Genomic DNA, 22,581 nt, shown 5'->3' with positions numbered 1-22,581 from the left:
ACTCTTCGTTGCACCAGAATGTGATGATATGGCACCAGTAGGAGTTTAGGACCTTCCCATACCTCCCCGCATCTCTTCCCATCATCTCAAGCTCCAACAACAACCACAACAACAGCGGCTTTGCGTCCTCACTCCGGCTCGGTTGGCCGCCATTGAACATGTGCTCGACGGGGTTACCCAGAAGGGGGCTCCCTGTCGGCCCCTCGTCAAGGGCGGAGCCGGTAACCCCCGCACCCAATGAGAAGCCATGGGCCGATGCCATATGGGGCGGAGCTAACGAGCGAGGGCGTGACTCCCCGCCGGATATACGCAGCCGCTTGCCGGACGTGACGTGAGATGCGCCCCGAGCTTGGAAGGAAAAGACGCCACCCTCCCGAGCGCTGAGCGACCTCCCCAGCTTGAGACCAAAGTCGCGACCCACAAGCGCTGTGATACCTTCACGCATCTCTGGACACCACCGTACGTGATTCTGTCCCTGAGCCAGGTGCACCTGAGCCATCGCGACCTGCCTCCCCTTTTCATCAACCCCCGTGTGAGTCAGCGTTGTCCCGTTTATCTGTGGTCTGTCTAGGGTTAATATAAGAGTGTGTCTAAGTGCCTGTCTTCCTGTAATATACCTCTAGCCCCTGTAATCTAACCTTTTTCCGTACGAATATACTTGAGAACTGAACCCCTGGTGTCGTATTGTGTCATTATAACCCAGCCGGGTGTCTTCTCTTTCCTATTGAGCCAGCGTAGCGCGATTAGTCAACATTCGGGCACAATCGGGTAACTTGTACGGATACGGCGGCCATCCCGCTCGGCCCACCATACCATCAAAGTCGTATCTGTAACAATTGGTGTCGAGGAGTGGAATTCGAACCCGGGACTAAATTAGTTAGGCCCAAATTTTGGGAGGGAAAATCGATTCGGAGCGCGTTTCCCGCGCGAAATTATAACGGCGAAATTTCAATTTGTTTTACGAAAATAAAAAATAAAAACCGAATTTTGAAAGTCGCGCTATGGCGGATCAAGACGGCTGGGGTCCGGTAGGGGAGAGTGAAGCAGGGTCGGTCCAGGACCAAATTGAGGGACATGAGGGACATGAGGAGAGCGAAACAGCGGGGGTAGCAGACGCGCGAAATTGCGCCTCGCACATAGCTACGGCGGCCGCACCCGCTGCACAAGTGGGAGGGATGGCCCAGATGCAGGTCCTCATGGAGCAATTTATGGCGCAAATGCAGGCGTCCCTCAAACTGCAGAGTAACCAATTGGGGAACCGGATGGATGCTCAGAGTGAGCAAATGAGGGTTGATAGTGGGCGAATGGAGGGCCAAATGGGGGTAATGGGAAACCAAATGGGGGTAATGAGGGACGAAGCGAGGGGTACCAGTGAGAAGTTAGACAATAATTTTGAGGAGTTAGACAAGAAAATTGCGAAGTTAGACAATAATTTTGAGGAGTTAGACAACGGGATAAAAGAAGTAAAGAATGGGTTAACGGGGGTAGAAAATAGAATGGCTGCCCAGGAGAATCAGATAGAGGGAGTGAAAAATGGGTTAGAGGGGTTAGAAAACAGTATGGAAGGCAAATTGAGGGACATGAGGGACCAAGCGGAAAGGGAAGTTAAACAAATGGAGCAGCAGATAGAGGGGGTCAGAATGGGGGTAGAAACCAAACTGGATGCTCACAGGGAGGAAATGGAGCAGATGAGGGTGGCATCTGGGCAGGAGATGCAAGTGATGGGAGAGGAGATCAGAAGAGGAGTGAGTGAGGAGGTCGGAGGAGTGCGCGAGGAGGTGAGGCACTGTAAGGAGCGCATGGAGAAAGAGGTGAGAAAGGGGACTGTAAAATTGCAAGGTGGTATAGAGGAGTTGACGCTGGGAGTAGAACAACTGACAGTGGGACAAAAGGAGTTGGGGGACCAGGTAAAGAAGAACACAGCGGTAATAGAGGGTTTAAAATCGACACAGAAGGAGATGAAAAAGGACGTAGGGGTAATAAAAAAAGAGTGCCAGACGGTACATGAGGACCTGACGAGGAAAATGGACAAGGTGGTAGAGGTAATGGAGGTTAAAGAGCGGGAGGTGCGGGAGCACATAGAAAAAAATAAAGTGGAGTTAGAGGAAGAACTTAAAGGGGCGCACGAAGAGATGAAGGAGATGAAGCAAAAATTAGAGGAAGTGGAAGAAGGGGTGAGCGAAATTAAGAAGCGACGGAGAGAGGATAAGAAAGAGATAAAGGAGGAAGTAAAAGAATTGGTCCAAAGTCTGTGTTCGGATCGTGATGACGTGCTCATTAACCGGATGAGGGATTCGCAGGTGATGGAGGAGAAGCGAAGAGGAAGAGGACCCGGTGTAAGTGGTGACCAATATGGTCGTGCGTATGATGCGCCAGGGGATTTAAGAAGCTTGGGGATTGGTTTGGATCCGGGTGTTCGTGAAAGGCCGTTGGTGAAGTGTGCGACAGGTCTGGTGTGCGAAAAAGGAGGTGTGCGAGAAAGTCCGACTCTGGGGTGTGTGAGGAAAAAGTGCGTGCCAAGGAGTGAGGGTGCTGGCGAGAGTGAGTCGGTCGTAGCGTGTGTGCGAGGGAGCACATGGAAGCGCGGTGTGGTGAGTGTTACAGAGGGTGTGACGGGAGAGTGTGCGCAAGAGTGTGCGCGAGAAAGGTGTGTGACGGACAGGTGCATGAGGAAAGAGTGCGCTGTCAGAAGTAAGGAAGAGTGTCCACCTGTGGTGAGTGTTACAGAGGGTGTAACGGGAGAGTGTGCGCGAGAAAGGTGTGTGACGGACAGGTGCATGAGGAAAGAGTGCGCTGTCAGAAGTAAGGAAGAGTGTCCACCTGTGGTGAGTGTTACAGAGGGTGTAACGGGAGAGTGTGCGCGAGAAAGGTGTGTGACGGACAGGTGCATGAGGAAAGAGTGCGCTGTCAAGAGTAAGGGTGAGTGCGCTGTCAGGAATGGAGGTGAAAGTAGTGAGAGTGACATGGAGCGTGAGGTAGTTGTGACAGGTGAGCGAGGATGTACACCTGGGATGGAAGGATGCACACCTGGAATGGTAGAGCGTGAGTGGGAATGCACGCTGGAATTGGTAGTGAGACACGTGGTTGGGTGTGCGAGTGAGAGCACACCTGTGATTGTCACAGAGGAGGTGACCGAGAAAGGGGCGCGAAGAGGTGTATTGGTGAGGTGTGCGGGCGACGAATGTGTGCCAAAGTGTTCGGTGGTCAGGTGTGTGACCAAGGTTGTGAGTGGAATGAGGGTACCTGGGTGTGTAAGGAAGGGTACGAGGAGCATGGGCACAGCTGGATGTGTGAGAAAGGAGCGGGCTGCGGGGTGTAAGCAAGCAGGTGAAGCATCGACGGTGACGGGGTAGAGTTTAGAACGACTTATAGCCGAGTCGGGCCCTCGGTGCGTGCTGGGCCTCGCTTTGAACGGCCGCGTCCGTGCTCCACTAGGCGGAGCGGGCAGCCCGATAGAAAGGGTCGTCATGGCGACCACTTTTTGGTGAGACGTGCCGGCAGGTCGAGATCGGGGCATTGGATGGCTCCGTGCCGAGAAGGTGCGTGGGATCTCGGGCCGGGTAAACCTCCTTCCCTGCACCGAAGGCAGGATGCAGCCAGCCACTGGCACAAAACAACCAGCATCCATTGTTTGGCTTTACGAAGCCGGGCTTTGGACAGGGATTGGCGCACCGAGAGGTATTAGTGAGTCGACTGGGTGATGAGGTTAGTGTTTTGGACCCAAAATTAGAGAAAAACAAAATTTGATGATTGGCAAAGGATTGGCAGTAGTGATTGGCAGATGATGGGCAGTGATTGGCCAAATTTTTGATTTGTTGAAATTTGATGTGCAAAATTGGTAGTGAGAGACCCCCGATGTGGTGGGATGGCAAATCCACCATCCCTCACAGGTGGGGGGCAAAGGAGCAATAGTTTATGGGGTGTATGGCAGTGAAAACTAGCCCGGGTGGGTTAGGATATGGTGTGTAGGGATCTAGAAGATGACAGTAGGTAACGTTAAGTTTAGTTAGTGACTGATACCTGTAGTGGGGACGCAGGTAGATTAGTATGGATGATAATGACGTGGGAGCGCAATAGTTTAAAGGGACGACTGGGAAGCGCAAGTTTCAGAAGGGAGTAGTTAGCTGAGATGATGCCGTGTGAGTGAGAATTGAACAGGTGTGATTGCACAGGTGTGCAACTGGACAGGTGTGAGAGCACAGGTGTGCAACTGGACAGGTGTGTGGAGTAGTGTATGAGTAGTGAGTGTTGTGGATCAGCGCGAATGCGCTTGGGGAGAGAAGGGTGCCGGTGGCACCAGGTGTGAGAGCACAGGTGTGCAGGTACAGGTGTGTGGAGAGAGTTGGAGTGAGTGGTACGGAGTGGTGTGCATGGTGCGAAGGTGTGGATGGGGGAAGAGTGGACCCCTTTCACGAGTACCCGGGGCGGGTAGTGTAAGTGTTAGGTAGAGGGTGCAGGTAAATTGTGGTTGGATATTGGCATTTGTGGTGCGGTTGCAGAATGGTGTTGTGAATGGGTGCATTAGTGTTGTGGAAATGGCTGGGCGTGTAGCCTGTTAGTGTGTGTAGTTGGTTGGGCACTCCACCACTGTAAGGATGTCGGCCAGGTGAGGCCGCAGGTGGGCTCTGGGAGCCGGTAGTTGTGAGTGGGTGCCTGAGGATCCCGGGTGTGGATCGGGCAGCCCAGTGCCAGAGAGGGCACGGAGTGGGGAGAGAGCCAGAGGGCCTTCCCCAGGTAGTTAGGTTAGGGTGAGGAGCAGGTAAGCTCGGAGGCAACTGCAGTGGTGGAGGTGTGCAGGTGGGTAGACCCACTGGGAGAGGTACACGCCGCAGCCCAGAAATTGTGCGAGGGCACCGGGAGATGAATCGGGGGAGTGAGATCCCAAATTGAAGAGCACCACAGTTTGGCCAATGGGAATTGGTTTTTAGAACCCATAGTGTAAGAGGGCCAATGGTTTGGCCGGAGAGAGACCCCGGGTAGTGTAAAGTTGTTAAAGTCATTTAGGAGATAGTTAGGATTGATGAACCTGTCGCACCATACGCAGCCACTTACCTGTGGTGATGATGATGACTCCACACCTGTGTTTTCTTTGTTTGTTGCAGGAAATGAGATTGCTGTGTGGATTTGTGAGACGCATCACGACGTGGATGAGACATTGGGGTGATTCCATCTCTCCCTCCCTAGGAGGGACTGATGATGAATTGGTGATGGCAAATTTTGATGTGCAGTTGGAGATGGCAAATTTTGATGAGAGTTGAAAATGGCAAATTTGATTGGTTAGGAGGGAGAGAAGACGAATTTGGTATATGGGAGGAACGGGGAAGACAGTAGGGATGTTTGTTGATTTGTAAAGTAGATGTTTATGGGTAGTGTTGTGTTGAGTGGATACAGTAAGGGGTAAGGGAGGGGCCATGTAGGTTACCTGGTGGGGGGGGGGGCGTACGATAGGAACGTACCTGTCTCACCTGGTTCCCATGTGCCCCCAGTGTGCATCACCTTACATTGCGTGCACTTTTGCGCCCTTACCACCTTACTCACTTGTTTCTTCTTTTGTCTCCCACCTCCGAGGATCTGGCTTTGGGGTAGAGAGAGAGGAGAGAGAGGTGCTGGCTGCGCAGTTGTGGGCCTGCACTTTCGCTGTTCGCTGCCTGGATCGGTACACCATATGGACCGCAATGTTTGTGGCCACCCACAATGGACCGCAGTTCGTTTGCGGCCAAGCACCACCCGGGGATGGACCTATGGATCAACGTGGCACCTATGCCATACAGGTGAACCACTAATAGTTAACACCACCAAGTGCACCACAAGAAGAGCAAGAGACACCTGCAGGGTTAGGGGTTGTTGAAGTTATTTTTATTCCAATGAACAATGGTGACTGCACCGATTGGTGGTGGGGTGGTGCTGTTGATGCTCGGGAAAGGGTGCTCTGCACGTTATTAAAGGCCGTCGGCCACAGAGCACTCGTGGGTTGGTGTATCGATGTTGGCAAGCGCGCTCTCTCTATGCATGGCATCTGCATGTGTTCCTCCAAAGACAGGTCCTGGATCGTAGTGTAGATATCAGCGTAATCTTGTAAATAATGCTCCCTACCGGCTGTATGTGTAGTTTGCGAATTCTTTCCGGATTCGGTTATCCTGTGGGTGTGTTTCTGTGAGGAGAAGGGTGCAACGTCGCAGGGGGACATATTTACTCATTTGTGAATATCTGTAAAACTGTCGCACTCAGGGTAGAGTTAATAGTAGAGGGAACTACATTGCGTGCCACACTAAAGTAGGTAAAAATTTATCGGGTCGGGACGCCCCGAGGGTAGAGAAGGGTGCAATGTTGCGAATATGGAATTTGGCCTCCATATCCGCTTGTAAATATTCCCCTATTTTCTCCGATACTCCCCAACTCTCCCTTACCCCATTCCCTAGTCCCATTGTCTGTAAACAACACCCATTAGAGCCGATCTTCCCCTTCATCCCCCCATTAAATGTCGTGCCCAGGTCCCCCGCACCACACGTAGACAATTATAGGACATCTTGCTAGTTATTCTTAATCTATGTCAGTTAAGGACTTGTTTCCATTAATTATGACTCTTCGTTGCACCAGAATGTGATGATATGGCACCAGTAGGAGTTTAGGACCTTCCCATACCTCCCCGCATCTCTTCCCATCATCTCAAGCTCCAACAACAACCACAACAACAGCGGCTTTGCGTCCTCACTCCGGCTCGGTTGGCCGCCATTGAACATGTGCTCGACGGGGTTACCCAGAAGGGGGCTCCCTGTCGGCCCCTCGTCAAGGGCGGAGCCGGTAACCCCCGCACCCAATGAGAAGCCATGGGCCGATGCCATATGGGGCGGAGCTAACGAGCGAGGGCGTGACTCCCCGCCGGATATACGCAGCCGCTTGCCGGACGTGACGTGAGATGCGCCCCGAGCTTGGAAGGAAAAGACGCCACCCTCCCGAGCGCTGAGCGACCTCCCCAGCTTGAGACCAAAGTCGCGACCCACAAGCGCTGTGATACCTTCACGCATCTCTGGACACCACCGTACGTGATTCTGTCCCTGAGCCAGGTGCACCTGAGCCATCGCGACCTGCCTCCCCTTTTCATCAACCCCCGTGTGAGTCAGCGTTGTCCCGTTTATCTGTGGTCTGTCTAGGGTTAATATAAGAGTGTGTCTAAGTGCCTGTCTTCCTGTAATATACCTCTAGCCCCTGTAATCTAACCTTTTTCCGTACGAATATACTTGAGAACTGAACCCCTGGTGTCGTATTGTGTCATTATAACCCAGCCGGGTGTCTTCTCTTTCCTATTGAGCCAGCGTAGCGCGATTAGTCAACATTCGGGCACAATCGGGTAACTTGTACGGATACGGCGGCCATCCCGCTCGGCCCACCATACCATCAAAGTCGTATCTGTAACAATATGTAAGTGGAGGGGCAACCAGAAACGGATTTGACCAGACGCCACCAGGATTGAAAACAAATTGGGTTTGTTGGGTTTGAGACGCTGCACAGATATATATATCTGTGCAGCGTCTGTCCTGTCCTGTGTTGTCTTGTGTTGTCACTGAACTACTTTCTCAAACTTTTGTGAAATCGTACCAAACTTCTGGTATGCAAATATCTCTCCCGTCGGTATGTCCTAAGCGTATTTTGTTTGAAAAATTTTCCAAATTTTTTATTTTTTTGGGGGGGAATTTTTTTTTTTTTCAACTTAACTTTTCAACTTCAATTGTTTATAAAATGTGATATCACGTATATTACAAATACATTTGTGCAAAATAATTGTTTGAATTATGATTGGTTTAAACAATGACAAAACGGCAACTCGGGTAGTCATTTATCTATATATCTACACATCTGGGCAGTGTCTGTGTTGTCACTTAACGACTCCCTCAAACTTTTGTTTCCGTGGTTGCGAAGTGTTTTTAATAACGATGTGGTGGTTTTGAATCACGTGATGGTGAGGTATTTTGAATTATGTGGTGGTGAGGTGTTTTTAAATCACATGGTGGTGAGGTGTTGTTAAATCACATGGTGGTGAGGTGTTTTTAAATCACATAGTGGTGAGGTGTTTTTAAATCACATGGTGGTGAGGTGTGTTGAATTACGTGGTGGTGAGGTATTTATCATTACGTGGTGGTGAGGTGTTTTTAATTATGTGGTGGTGAGGTGTTTTGAATTAGTTGGTGATGAGGTGTTTTGAATTACGTGGTGGTGAGGTGTTTTGAATTACTTGGTGGTGAGGTGTTTTTATTATGTGTTTTATGACTGTGAGGTGTTTTTAATTTTGTGGTGGTGAGGTGTTTTTATTTCGTGTTTTATGGCTGTGAGGTGTTTTTAATTTTGTGGTGGTGAGGTGTTTTTATTTCTTGTTTTATGGCTGTGAGGTGTTTTTAATTTTGTGGTGGTGAGGTGTTTTTATTTCGTGTTTTATGGCTGTGAGGTGTTTTTATTCCGTGTTTTATGGCTGTGAGGTGTTTTTATTCCGTGTTTTATGGCTGTGAGGTGTTTTTAATTTCGCGGTGGTGAGGTGTTTTTATTACGTGTTTTATGGCTGTGAGGTGTTTTTATTTCGTGTTTTATGGCTGTGAGGTGTTTTTAATTTTGTGGTGGTGAGGTGTTTTGAATTTTGTGGTGGTGTGTTTTTATTATGTGTTTTATGTGTTTTTATTACGTGTTTTATGGTTGTGAGGTGTTTTTATTTCGTGTTTTATGGCTGTGATGCGTTTTTATTACGTGTTTTATGGCTATGAGGTGTTTTTATTACGTGTTTTATGGCTGTGAGGTGTTTTTATTACGTGTTTGATGGCTGTGAGGTGTTTTCAATTTCGTGGTGGTGATGTGTTTTTAATTTTGTGGTGGTGAGGTGTTTTCATTACGTGTTTTATGGCTGTGAGGTGTTTTAAATTACTTGGTGGTGAGGTGTTTTGAATTACGTGGTGGTGAGGTGTAATCGTCCCAAACTTCCAGTCTGCACCTACCCCTTCCCTATGTGTGTGCTGAGGGGTTCTTTCTTGAAAAAAAAAAACATTCAACCTAAATCTTCAACCTAAATTGCCTATAAAAATGTAATATCACAAACACAACAAATACATTTGTGCAAAGTAATTGTTTGTAATATGATTGGTGGAAATCATGACAACACAGCAACTCAGGTACAGTCATTAGCCTCAGCCAAATTAAGCCCGTGCCTGAGTAACAATGCTTGGTGAGGCGAGCGTAGCGAGCCGAGCCAAGCTAGTATATATATATCTATATCTATATCTATACAGTCACCTGAAAAAGCAAGTACACCCCATGTAAAGTTTTGACTTTTTCAACATATTTCAACATTCAGCTATTTCATCTTCATTTCAGCAATATTGATAGATAAAGGTGATATAATATAACAAATATCATGAAACATTTACATTTTGTAGTCCATTGTATAATTTAAATAAACATAAATGCAAATTTCGCATGTGGAAAAAGTAAGTACACCCTTGGCTCTAATAGGTGGTATTGCCCCCTTTGGCAGAAACAACCTCAAGTAGGGGTTTCTTATAACTGTCTACCAGTCTCTGACATCGACTGGAAGAAATTTTTGCCCACTCCTCCATGCAGAATTCTTTCAGCTGTGTGATGTTTGAGGGGTTTCTTGCATGCACAGCTCGTTTCAAATCCCCCCACAACATCTCGATGGGATTTAGATCCGGGCTTTGACTTGGCCATTCCAGAACCCTCCATTTCTTTCTTTTCAGCCATTCCTTGGTGGATTTACTGGTATGTTTAGGGTCATTGTGATGTTGCAAAGTCCACCTTCGGTTGAGCTTCAACTTTCCGACAGATGGCCTCACATTATCCTCAAGCACCATCTGGTACAATGAAGAATTCATAGTGGATTCTATGATGGTGAGCTGCAAAGGCCCTGATGCAGCAAAGCTGCCCCAAACCATAATATTTCCACCACCATGCTTTACAGTTGGTATCAGGTTCTTGTGATCAAATGCTGTCTTTGGTTTTTGCCAAACATGTCTTCTGGTGCTGTGGCCAAATAGCTCTACCTTTGACTCATCTGTCCAGAGCACATTGTTCCAGAAGTGCTGGTCTTTGTTTAGGTGTTCATTGGCAAACTTTAGTCTTGCCCTGATGTTCTTTCTGGACAGCTAAGGTTTCCTCCTGGCACACCTCCCATGTAGATCAAATTTGTGCAACCTCTTTCTAATGGTAGACTCGTGCACTTTGACATCAACAGTGGCAAGAGCTACCTGTAGGTCCCGTGATGACATTCTGGGGTTCTTAGAGACTTCTTGCAGCATCTTGCGGTTTGCTTTCGGGCTGAACTTGCTGGGGCGGCCTGGCCTGAACAAGCTGGCAGTTGTTTGGAATCTTCTCCACTTGTAGATGATCTTCCGGACAGTCGAATGATTGATTTCAAATTGTTTGGAGATCTTTATAAATCCCTTCCCAGACTCGTAGGCATCTATAACCTTCTTTCTGAAGGCCTCAACGAGCTCTTTTGATCTAGGCATGGTGATGCCACACACTTCAACAACAAAGAGCAAACCAAACTAAATGTCTGAAGTTTAAATAAGACAGGTTCCTCCAAGATCCTCTAACGATTGTTCTAATCATTTGCACCTGAGCTGGTGCACCTGATTCTAATTTTAGGTATTTGAAGTAGTGATAAATGTAGGGGTGTACTTACTTTTTCCACATGCGAAATTTGCATTTATGTTTATTTAAATTATACAATGGACTACAAAATGTAAATCTTTCATGATATTTGTTATATTATATCACCTTTATCTGTCAATATTGTTCAAATGAAGATCAAATAGCTGTATGTTGAAATATGTTGAAAAAGTCAAAACTTTACATGGGGTGTACTTACTTTTTCAACGTGACTGTATATATAGAGATATATATATATATAGAGATATATATATATATATATATATATATATATATATATATATATATTTATATATTTATATATTTATATATATATATATATATATATATATTTATATATTTATATATTTATATATATTTATATATATATATATATATATATATATATATATTTATATATTTATATATATATATATATATATATATATATATATTTATATATATATATATATATATATATATATATATATATATATCAGTCACTATGCGACCTTCATACAAGTATATGGTTTCATACAAGTATACGTATACTTCATACAAGTATACGAGTTACAAGTGTATTGAAAGCCTCACTGCGTTGCCCTGATGAAGCCCCAACAAGGGCGAAACCAGGTCGGTAACTGTGAGTTTTGCATGCACTTGTGACAGTATCTGTATTTATAATCCGTAATGACGCACTGCTAGATGGTTCCTCTGGAACTTTGCAGGCAAGGCGGACGTGCATGGCGATGACGTCATGTTGTCCGCTCATTAGGTTGGAGAACCAGATTACAGATACCATTATATATATATATATATATATATATATATATATATATATATATATATATATATATATATATATATATATATATATATATATATATATATATATATATATGTATATGTATATGTATATATATATATATATATATATATATATATATATATATATATATATATATATATATATATATATATATATATATATATATATACACACACGTGTAAAAATGAAAACAGATTAATAAGTAGCTCGATGAATAAACGTTTCCAGTAATTGTGCAGCTCATGAAGCTCTACACAAACGCTCCTCTAAATATTAGTTCAAGTCATATAAACACATTGTGAAATCTTTGTTTCTGTTTAAAACCAAATTTACGTGCTCGTGAAAAAGAGTATATCTGACGCTGAGAAGCAGAACAGCAACATTGTTGTCCTTTGGAATGCAATAAGCGTTTATACAACATAACTTAAAGGTCCAGTACATAATGGTCCACCTTCAAATTGAAAACCAAGCCTGCTTTTGGAACTTTGCAATCAGGAGGCTGGGAAATTGATACGGCTTTGCCAACGCCGACAGCAACACTTAGATTCAACAAAGGGTCTGTAGGAAAAGGAGGATCGAAGATGTTTGGGATCTAAAATGATAAATATAGAGGATTTGGGAAGAACTTCAACGAGTTCACAATGAGTGTGTATTTGACCCCGACCCCTCCGACAAGGCCGGAGACGGGGACATTAAAATGAGCTACGTCCGTCCGTCCGATCATCCATCCATGTACTTTTGTGTACATGATATTTCAAAAAACCGTTGAACATTTTGCTTTCGTATTGTAGATATCTATTCCTCATGACGTTATCTCAACATGAATAGATCACGGCTGTGATTGGCTGAATTATGTTGCCTTGGCAACCATCTTGGTATACTGACTTGCGTACACGATATTTCACAAACATGGTTTTTTGGCAGGAAGCTTTCAGATGAGTCCCATGGATGCTGCAAACAATGCATTTGTCAGGCGATAAATGTGACATCTTCATTGTGTGTGGTATGTATAGTATCTTCATTGTGTGTGGTATGTACAGCATACATTGTGTGTGGTATGTACAGCATCTTCATTGTGTGTGGTATGTACAGCATCTTCATCATGTGTGGTATGTACAGCATCTTCATTGTGTGGTAGGTACAGCATCTTCATTGTGTGTGGTCGGTATAGTATCTTCATTGTGCGTGGTATGTACAGCATCTTCATTGTGTGTGGTAGGTATAGTATCTTCATTGTGTGTGGTAGGTATAGTATCTTTATTGTGTGTGGTAGGTATAGTATCTTCATTGTGTGTGGTATGTACAGCATCTTCATTGTGTGTGGTATGTACAGCATCTTCATTGTGTGTGGTAGGTATAGTATCTTCATTGTGTGTGGTATGTACAGCATCTTCATTGTGTGTGGTATGCACAGCATCTTCATTGTGTGTGGTAGGTATAGTATCTTCATTGTGTGTGGTATGTATGGCATCTTCATTGTGTGGTATGTATGGTATCTTCATTGTGTGTGGTATGTATGGCATCTTCATTGTGTGTGGTATGTATAGCATCTTCATTGTGTGTGGTATGTATAGCATCTTCATTGTGTGTGGTATGTATAGTATCTTCATTGTGTGTGGTATGCACAGCATCTTCATTGTGTGTGGTATGCACAGCATCTTCATTGTGTGTGGTAGGTATAGTATCTTCATTGTGTGTGGTATGTATGGCATCTTCATTGTGTGGTATGTATGGTATCTTCATTGTGTGTGGTATGTATGACATCTTCATTGTGTGTGGTAGGTATAGTATCTTCATTGTGTGTGGTATGTATAGTATCTTCATTGTGTGTGGTATGTATAGTATCTTCATTGTGTGTGGTATGTATAGTATCTTCATTGTGTGTGGTATGCACAGCATCTTCATTGTGTGTGGTAGGTATAGCATCTTCATTGTGTGTGGTAGGTATAGCATCTTCATTGTGTGTGGTATGTATAGTATCTTCATTGTGTGTGGTATGTCTGGCATCTTCATTGTGTGTGGTATGTATCGTATCTTTATTGTGTGTGGTATGTACAGCATCTTCATTGTGTGTGGTATGTATAGCATCTTCATTGTTTGTGGTATGTTGAGCAGCTTCGTTACCTTGGGCAAAGGTAGAATCGCACATATGGATCACGAAAAGGACAAGGTTGACAAAAAAAATAAAATTCTTTCTCTTGTTTTTATTTAAAAAGTCCTCGAAAACGGATCTTTGTGTATAAGAGCGCACGATAAGCACAGGACCTGCAAGGTCATTTGGGGAATTGCAGGCCCGGGCCCCACGTAGACTCATACAAAAGTCATTTGCATGAGTCTTGGTCCGTTTCTCGTCGGTGGCGGGTTTGCAGAAGGTTTGCCAACTCGGTTTGCAGAAGGGGATGTTACATGAGCGAGAAAGTCACACTCGTTACACAGAGGCGGCCGTGGTGATAAGGTTCGTGTATAAACTCGAAATGCGCACTTTGCACCTGTTGCGCAATTATTACCTGATGCAAAATGAAGGCGAAAATGATTCGAACAGCCGCTCCTTTTTGGCTTGTAGAGTGATTGGCCTGTGATAAAACATGCAAATGGTGGAAGACGGACAAGACCTAATTGTTTGGGTGATAAACTTGACGTCTGTTCACGACCCTCCCCACTCCTCACCCACCGCAACCCCACCACCCTCTCCTCCTTCCCCAGGAATAATCATGCAACTCCCTTTCACTGGAAGTTAAATGGTCTGTAAAAAATAGCCACAGGGTTGAGAGTTGAGATGGTACCACCTGTACTTGCAAACTAAGTGATGTCATTGAAAACCCCGTGCAAGACATGGAAAACCCAATACGCGCCATGGAAAACCACATACGAGTAATGGAAAACCCAGCACAAGTCATGGAAAATCACGTACGAATAATGGACATCTACATGTAGACATGGAAAACCCGTATGGCTCATGGAAAACCCAGTACGAGTCATAGAAACGGGCCAGTACGAGTCATGGAAAATCACGTATGAGTCATGGAAAACCCAGTACGAATCATTGGAAACCCAGTACGAATCATGGAAAATCCAGTACAAGACATGGAAAACCAGTACGAATCATGGAGAACCCAGTACGAGTCATGGGAAACCCAGTACGAACCATAGTAATCTCAGTACGAATCATGGAAAACTCAGTACGAATCATGGAAAGCCCAGTACGAACCATGGAAAACCCAGTATGAATCATGGAAACTCCGTACGAATCATGGAGAACCCAGTATGAGTCATGGATATCTCCGTACGAGTCATGGAAAACCCCGTACAAGTCATGGGTTTCCTTTAACCACCATCGGTGGAGTAATGGTTAGAGTGTCCGTTCTGTGTCTAAAGCACGCACAAACAACCATAGGTTGGTAATAATAGTGCAGGCTTTGATGGGCCCAATGGTCTCATCCTGCATCAAAAGCTCCTTGTACGGAAACATATTATTACTAAAAGTTAGAACTGTTGTCGATTTTAGGAAAATGACGTTTTCCATCGTTATAAACTTGAGTGTTTTGTGTCACGTGGCTTTGTTGAAGATCTATCACTCATTGAGTGTGTTTTACGTGAAAAGGCTATAACCTTGGCATTTCCTTCACCAAGACAAACGGTTTACACAAGTTTATATCCCCATGTCGAGTAAATAGAGCTCGGGTAGAAACCCAGCTGACGGAGACGTTCATGCAACTTTGGGTAAAACGTCTCCGCAACGTTTTCGAAATGTTTCTTGTTCGCTGGTGCAGCGATACCGTCATTTATGTGGTTTTCCGTCATGTGTTAAAATAAATAAAAACAATGGTAAATTTGTGATGTAAAAATATATCTCGAGTTTTCTTACAATCTTTCCGCAAATTATTGGAATAGAGGAAAGGATGGAAAAATGACGTCATAATGTGTAACTGTCGATGCCATTATTTTTGGTGTGAGTGTGTGCTGCAACAATCTGAGTACCAACAGTTGGAGCGCAACCTTTACTCAGATACAGGTGTACACAATTTATATGGGATAACTTCACGTATTACAAGTTATCCAACAATCAAATACAATGTATCGAAAAGGAAGATAATTTCGACGCTCTCTCAAATATCCATTGCCCTATATAGAGTGACGTTTGTATTTATTTTATGTATGTACTTAAAGTTGTCTGCATATCGTTATGAGATATTCACACGAGACATTTTTCTCATTTTGTACCGTCAATTGAGTCCGGGTTATCCCACACCTAGAGACAGATCTCAAACATTCTCAAACAAGAATGAGATTTTTTTTTAATGTCAGTCGAACTTTGTTGATTTTTAGTTTCCAATTTTTGTTTAAGTTTCTATATGGGAACCTAAATTTTAAACCCTCTTTTCTCTGAACTTGTATCATGTTAGATAGTTTTATGTACTTCTCAGTACGACCATTCTATAAAAAAAAAAAAAAAAAAAAATGCAATATGCTGTACGAACATTATTATCGATCAAAAATAGATAAATAAATAAATGCAATATGTTGTACGAACATTTTAATCGATCAAAAAATAGATAAATAAATAAATAAATGCAATATGCTGTGCGAACATTTTAAACGATCCCAAAAAAAAAAATGCAATATGCTGTACGAACATTTTAAACGATCAAAAATAAATAAATAAATGCAAGATACGTACACTGTACGTACATTTTAATCGATCAAAAAATAGATAAATAAATTAATTAATGCAACATGCTGTACGAACATTTTAATCGATAAAAAAAACAAAAAAAAACATTGCGAACATGTACGAACATTTTAATCGATCAAAAATAAATAAATAAATAAATGCAATATGCTGTACGAACATTTTAATCGATCAAAACGATATTTTTTTCTTGTTCTGATTTTATTCGGTATAAATCACATTATTAGATGTTGTGCCGACGTCACACCAACCTGTATACGTGCATACGGAAGGTATTTATTGTCAAAGCACTGGCAGGTGATTAGATTACATGTAAACGCAGCAACGTTTTGAATTGCGTTTGTGTTTGTATAACACAGCTATCTGTAAACGCGTAACCTTCACACTCGCTCCAATAAGCATCACCGCATCTCTGACCCCCCCCCCCCCCCATACCTCTCACCCAGACAAGGTGCCCCCCCACCGTCCGCGCGCTCGACGGCGCGAAACCCACCCAGAAGAGAGCGTGACAGTTGACGGCCATGGAGCGCTCGATCAGCTCGTCGGGACATTCGAGCAGAGGACGACCCGCCACGACGCCCGCGTTGTTCACCAGCACCGTGACCTCCCCTACCTCGGCGCGCACCCTCTCGGCGGTGCAGTAGACGTCCGCGCGCCGGCTGATGTCGCACGTGTACGCGCGGACCCGCGCCCCGCTCGCGCGCAGCGCCTCCGCCGTCGCCTCGTTCGCGACTTCGTTGATGTCCCAAAGGACGAGCGAGGCGCCGCGCTCCGCGAACTCCCTGGCGAAAAGGCGGCCCAAACCACCGCCGGCTCCGGTGACCAAGCACACCTCCCCGGCGACGCTCTTCTCCGGCGTTCTGACGACCCAGCGCAGGGCGGCTTGCACGAACGCCATCACGACCCTGAACGCCACCAGCACTAGCTCCGCGGCGATATTCATGGTGTCCTTCCCGCGCTTCTGGAGCCACCCGATCAAGTCGCAGCTATTACTATTATTGTCCAAGTTGTCCCTCCCGGAGGCGGTGGCCGAAAGTCCACCGGTAGTTTTTTTCTTCAAGTCGTGGTGGTTTGCCCCAGGCTCCGGTTTTATCAGCGTTCCGCATCCTCACCCCTCCCCTCCCCATCACCACCACCACCACCACCACCACGTCGCTAATAAACGGACACGCCTGGCTCACCGCCCCTCAACATCCCTCCGCCCGTCTGAGCTCTCTTTCCCTCCGTGTCTGTGTAATAGACTAATACCGAGGGTCAACCAGCTGTCCTCAAAACTCTCGCCTTAATGAGCGGCCTTGGCTCTCCGAATTACCCGCGTGAATATTCAGCGACCATTTCTCTTTTCTTTAACCTCCTTAGCCAAACGGACCACGCATAGTTTCGCGATACCTCCTGACTCTTGATCTTGATCAATCTCAGCTGATTTGGCATTTTGAGCAGTTTCCTGTGCTGGTATAACGTAGTCAATTAAGTAACTTTGGGTCTCAATTGGTGTCTCGTGGTGAAGTGTCAACTTCAAGGCCAAGTCTGAGGCTTATATTCAAGCTCATTAGAACTTTCTAACAGCATGCTTATCAAACTTAAAATCATATACACTTGTCTTGCACCTCGGTGACATGACAAATTCATATTTAGCACACGGGTATAACTACCAATGTCTTTGTTCATGCGTCGGCCTATCTATGTTGCTGAGATAGTTGTTTTCTGCAACAGGGAGTTTTAAAACACCAACCCAAGTGTTTCAAGACCGAAGCAATAACATTAACTCTTCATGTAGGGGATGTGACTCAAACTCCATAAACTACTACTACTACTACTACTACTACTACTACTACTACTACTACTACTACTACTACTACTACTACTACCACTACTACTTTAACGCCCTCAATTATTCCCACCTTCTTGTGGGGTCGGCCAGAGAACGTTTTAGGTGCAAGTCTTTCATGAACCGGCTGGCCAGGCTTGACGTTCGATTGAAATTGACAATGATTTGTAATCTGTTGAGGGTGTCGGCGATAAATCGCCGACTCTTCGCAAAGAGACTGTGGGAGCTTTAACGTCCACCGACTAATGCAGGCAGATGGGACACCCAATTTTAACACACATCTGATGTATAGCCTTGAATGGGAAACACCAGGGTGATAGTTTATTGCTGGGTCGAGATGCAAGCACAGGCTAGACATCTCATGGGGCAGGTGTGCATACCTCCAGGCTATCCTGCACAAACTAATTCAACAAAATACAAGCCTTGGGAAATTGGTGCAGCACTGCCTAACCCCATATCTCAAAATACACTTTATAGTGGCCTTTTGTGGCCTCAAAACAGAAGGCAAGGCCAACGTGTGATAGCTTGAAACATTGCCCAGATACGGAAGAACTTAGACCCAAAATTTGGGCCTCTTGGTGCTATGGTTCGGCCATGAAAGAATAACATACAAATGCATACACAAACCCAAACACACAAACAAACAGGCAAACTCTTGAAATTTATTCATAATCACATAGTGTATATAAAGCTCTTTTTAAACACTGGACTGACTGATTGACTGACTGACTGATGTTAATGTTCTGTAGCTTTCGGGTATCGTAGAAAGCTGAAATTTGGCGTGCTGATAGACATTGAAGCCGGTACACCAGGAAAAAAAATCACAGAACCGTCGGAAAGCGTCTGTAAATGAAAATTTACACTAAAAAAAAAAAGCCACAAACGCATCAATAAAAAAACTCAATCTCTATGTAGCATTTGAAATCTATAAACTTTTATAAATGCACACAGTGAAATAAACATGGCAATAATGTCCGTAAACGAAAAAAAAGAAAAAGTGTCCGTAAAATTAACTTTACGTAAAAAGTCAAAGACGCATATGTCCAAAAAAACCTCAATCGATATCTTGCATTTGAAAATTGTAATTTCTATAACTGTAAACTGTGAAATGAACATGACAATAATGTCTGTAAATGAAAAATAAAAATAAAAAAGCATTTGGAAATAAAAATTTACGTAAATAACCATAAACGTGTCTGTAAAAAAAATACCTTAATCGATGTCTAGCATTTGAAAATTGGAATTCCTATAACTGTAAACTGTAAAATAAACATGACAATAATGTCTGTAAATGAAAAAAGAAAAAGAGTCTGAAAATAAAAGTTCACGCAAATAACCATAAACGGGGCTGTAAAAAACAAACTCATCGCCTTTTTTTTTTGGGATACTTGGTCTAGGCTCGTATAAGAGCTAACACAAAAACATATCATAAAGGGAGCGGAAAACAAGAGGGGAAGAGAGAGGGAAGCACAACAATAGTAGAAAATGGACATCTGTGCTGTGGCGGGCTACATGGGATAAACAAGCAATGACACTAAAGGAGATTTTAGGAAAGAAAACAAGGAATTTGAAGGAGGATGGGTTTGGGGTGGATTAATGGGTATAGAAAAGATCATGGTTTTGGATGGGGGAAGATGGTGATATGAGGTGGTGAACAGCTGTTTTGAATACCGGGAGGGAGGAGTGGGATTGAAGAGAGTGATTGTTCCAGAGGTGTGGAAAAAGAGGAATGAAAAGGTCAAGGTGAGCAGAGTCTAGATTTTGCCAGTTTCACCAGAAAATGGTTGCTGGCAGATCTTGTGCGTTCTGCAGTATTATTTTGGGGACAGAGCAGGAGTTGAAAGGCTGGAGAGGAGTCGGTAGAAGACAGACCACAAACCTGCCTGCGGTAAGCGAGTGAAAGGCCCTCAGAATCACCTTCATCGCGGGAGATTCAAATGATTCTAAAAGCTATGGTTTCTACAGCATGAAGCCGAGCGAGGTGGGAGGTGGGAGGAACAGCCCAGAGGGGAGAACAGTATTCCATCAAACTGCAGATGAAAGCTTTGTATGTGGTGAGGAGCTCAGGTGTGCCAAGCAAGGACTTCACACGACGGAGGATGCCCAGTCGGCAACTGGCTTTGGAGGCCAGCCCGGAAATGTGGCTTTCCCAGGAACGATCATGGAAGATAATGAGACCCAAAAGCTTGAATGACAGAACTTTTTTTCCAGAGGGTCTTTGAGAAAGTAGACGGGAGGGTTTTCCAGACTGTCATTTCAGAGAAACATAGTGAGAGTGTGAGATTTGTCAGGATTGAAAGACATGTTCCACTTGTTTGACCAGTCTTGAGAGTTCAATCTTGAGAGTGGAGAGATATACGTTCCTGGCTCTACTGAGGATAGACGTGCACTTATTCTGAGCTTTGGGGGAAGGAACTGAGATTGTATTCAGTTGGTTTAGCTCCTTAGGAGGCAAATGCAACTTGTTTCAGGGCAAAGGCCTCACCACAAGGTTCAGTGTGCCATGGGTGGGACAAATGGTATGCTAAATGAAGAAGGCATGAGATAGAACAGTGTTCTTTGGAAGAATTTGCAGGATGAGTGGATGTCAGAGAGAGTAGATGTGGGAGACCAGTCTCGAAGTTTGATGGCTGCTTGAAGACCATCGGGTGTGTCCGTCTTGGAAGATGCCATGTGCCATTTATCACTCATTATAAGTGCCAAAAAGAGTTTCGGAAACAGAGGAGTTTGCGCGTCCTGGGAGATGCCATGTGCCAGTTATCATTGGTTCCCTCCTCCAGTATGATAGACCTGAGCCTCATCCTGGTGCTGCAATTGCTCTCTTTCTTGAAAATTATATTATTCCGAACTGGCCTGCACTGTCCTCACTCCACCACACCCCCAGGAGTACATCTAGCCACGGCTTCCCCTCCACTCCCAGCTTTTGTTTATATTTGTGTTGTACCGTCCACCAAAGAGTGACGACTCCATTTACATCTCGCTGTCTGTCAATATGGAACACCTACTATCCATTCATTCAAACTCTCTCTTCCTTATATGTGGCGATGTCAATTGTCATCATGCCATCTGGCTGGGTGTGGGTAGGTACCTTTCGCACCAGCTAAGGCACCTCAGCAAAGGACTTCTGCGACTCATTCGGACTGACACAACCTATCAATTCTCGACCCGAATATCAGTCAACGGTACATCATCTCTTCAAGACTTCGTTATGACTAACTTCCCTGCAAATGTCTGCTGTTCTTTTTCTGCTCCAATCAGTTCATCTGATCATTGGTTTGTTGAAGTGGACATCTCTGGCCAATCTCAGAGAGCCTCCTCTGCGCCGACGAGTCTGGAATTTCAGTCACATAAGATTTGCCTGTCTTGGGAGGCGTCATGTGCCAGTTGTCCCTCCTTCTAAGTGAAAAAACGAGTTTCTGTAACATAGGAGTTTGCTCGTGCTGTGAGACGGCATGTGCCAGTTATTAATAATTCAAAGTGCAAAAACGTGTTTCAGTCACATTCGAGTTTGCCCATCTTCGGAGATGCCATGTGCCTGTTATCACTCGTTACAAGTGTAAAAACGAGTTCCGGCCACATACGAGTTTGCCTGTAGTGGGAGACGCCATGTGCCAGTTATCAATGGTTCAAAGTGCAAATACTAGTTTCAGACACATACGAGTTTGCCTGTAGTGGGAGACGCCAGGTGCCAGTTATCAATGGTTTGAAGTGCAAAAACTAGTTTCAGCCACATACAAGTTTGCCCATCTTGGGAGACGCCATATGTCAGTTTTCACTCGTTCTAAGTGAGAAAACGAGTTTCGGCCACATACAATTTTGCCCGTCCTGGGAGACGACATGGGGCAGTTATCACTGGTCTTAAATAATCTCCCTTTTGGGAGAAGGGAGGGAAGCTCGAAATTTCCTGGTTATTTGTGAAGTGAAGCATGGTTCGGCCATCTTCTCGCCAGCAAAAAACGATGCTGCTCCTGTGGGTGATACGCACTGATGTCTGTATACTACAGACTTGGCATTTAATATGGAATATGTTTTTTGTGGGGGTGAACTTACTTTTCAAGATGTCTTAGAACCAAAAGTTCATTGGAATTATGTTGAAATTATTCTAGATTTTGTTAATGTGACCTTTAAAAGAAACAAAAACCACATTTGACATTTCGAAGCAAATAAATTGATCCTTGAAAGTGATGTAAACTGATATCGAACTCAATTCACTGATAGCACTGTGTTAAACTTCTGTACGTTTTCCAGAAGTATCTCTTTATTTTGCACATTAGCCAAAAAAAATTTCAACAAAAACAAAAGCTAAATTATGACTGGGATTACGGACAGTAAAATTACAGTTCAGTACTTCGTGTAACCCCCACGAGCATTCAGGAGAGCACGTACACGTCGAGGCATGCTTTTCACGAGATTTGCCAAGGTTTGGACAGGAATCGCTTGCCATGCAGTGACAATAGTCTGCTGCAATTCACGCACAGAGGTAGGCTGCAGGTCCAAGTTGTCGATTTGACGCGTCAATTCTGCCCACAAGTTCTCTATCGGATTCATATCTGGGGACATGGCAGGCCACTGCATATGCTCTAC

General features: G+C 44.5%; 1 protein-coding gene across 1 annotated transcript in view; it reads right to left on the bottom strand.

Moving 5' to 3' along the window:
* RDH10 (retinol dehydrogenase 10) overlaps positions 1 to 17,226 on the bottom strand; it is a 96,572-nt gene extending 79,346 nt beyond the window's left edge. Inside the window, exon 1 of the mRNA XM_078783439.1 lies at positions 16,663 to 17,226. Coding sequence (XP_078639565.1) covers positions 16,663 to 17,112 — 450 coding nt within the window. The 5' untranslated portion in view covers positions 17,113 to 17,226. The remainder of the gene's footprint in view (positions 1 to 16,662) is intronic.
* Positions 17,227 to 22,581: the final 5,355 nt, after the last annotated feature.

Source organism: Myxine glutinosa, chromosome 8 (assembly GCF_964187855.1).
Source record: "Myxine glutinosa chromosome 8, kmMyxGlut1.1, whole genome shotgun sequence".
Lineage (NCBI taxonomy): Eukaryota > Metazoa > Chordata > Myxini > Myxiniformes > Myxinidae > Myxine > Myxine glutinosa.
Note: the sequence above shows the minus strand (reverse complement) of the source record. Positions and strands in the feature narration are given on the sequence as shown.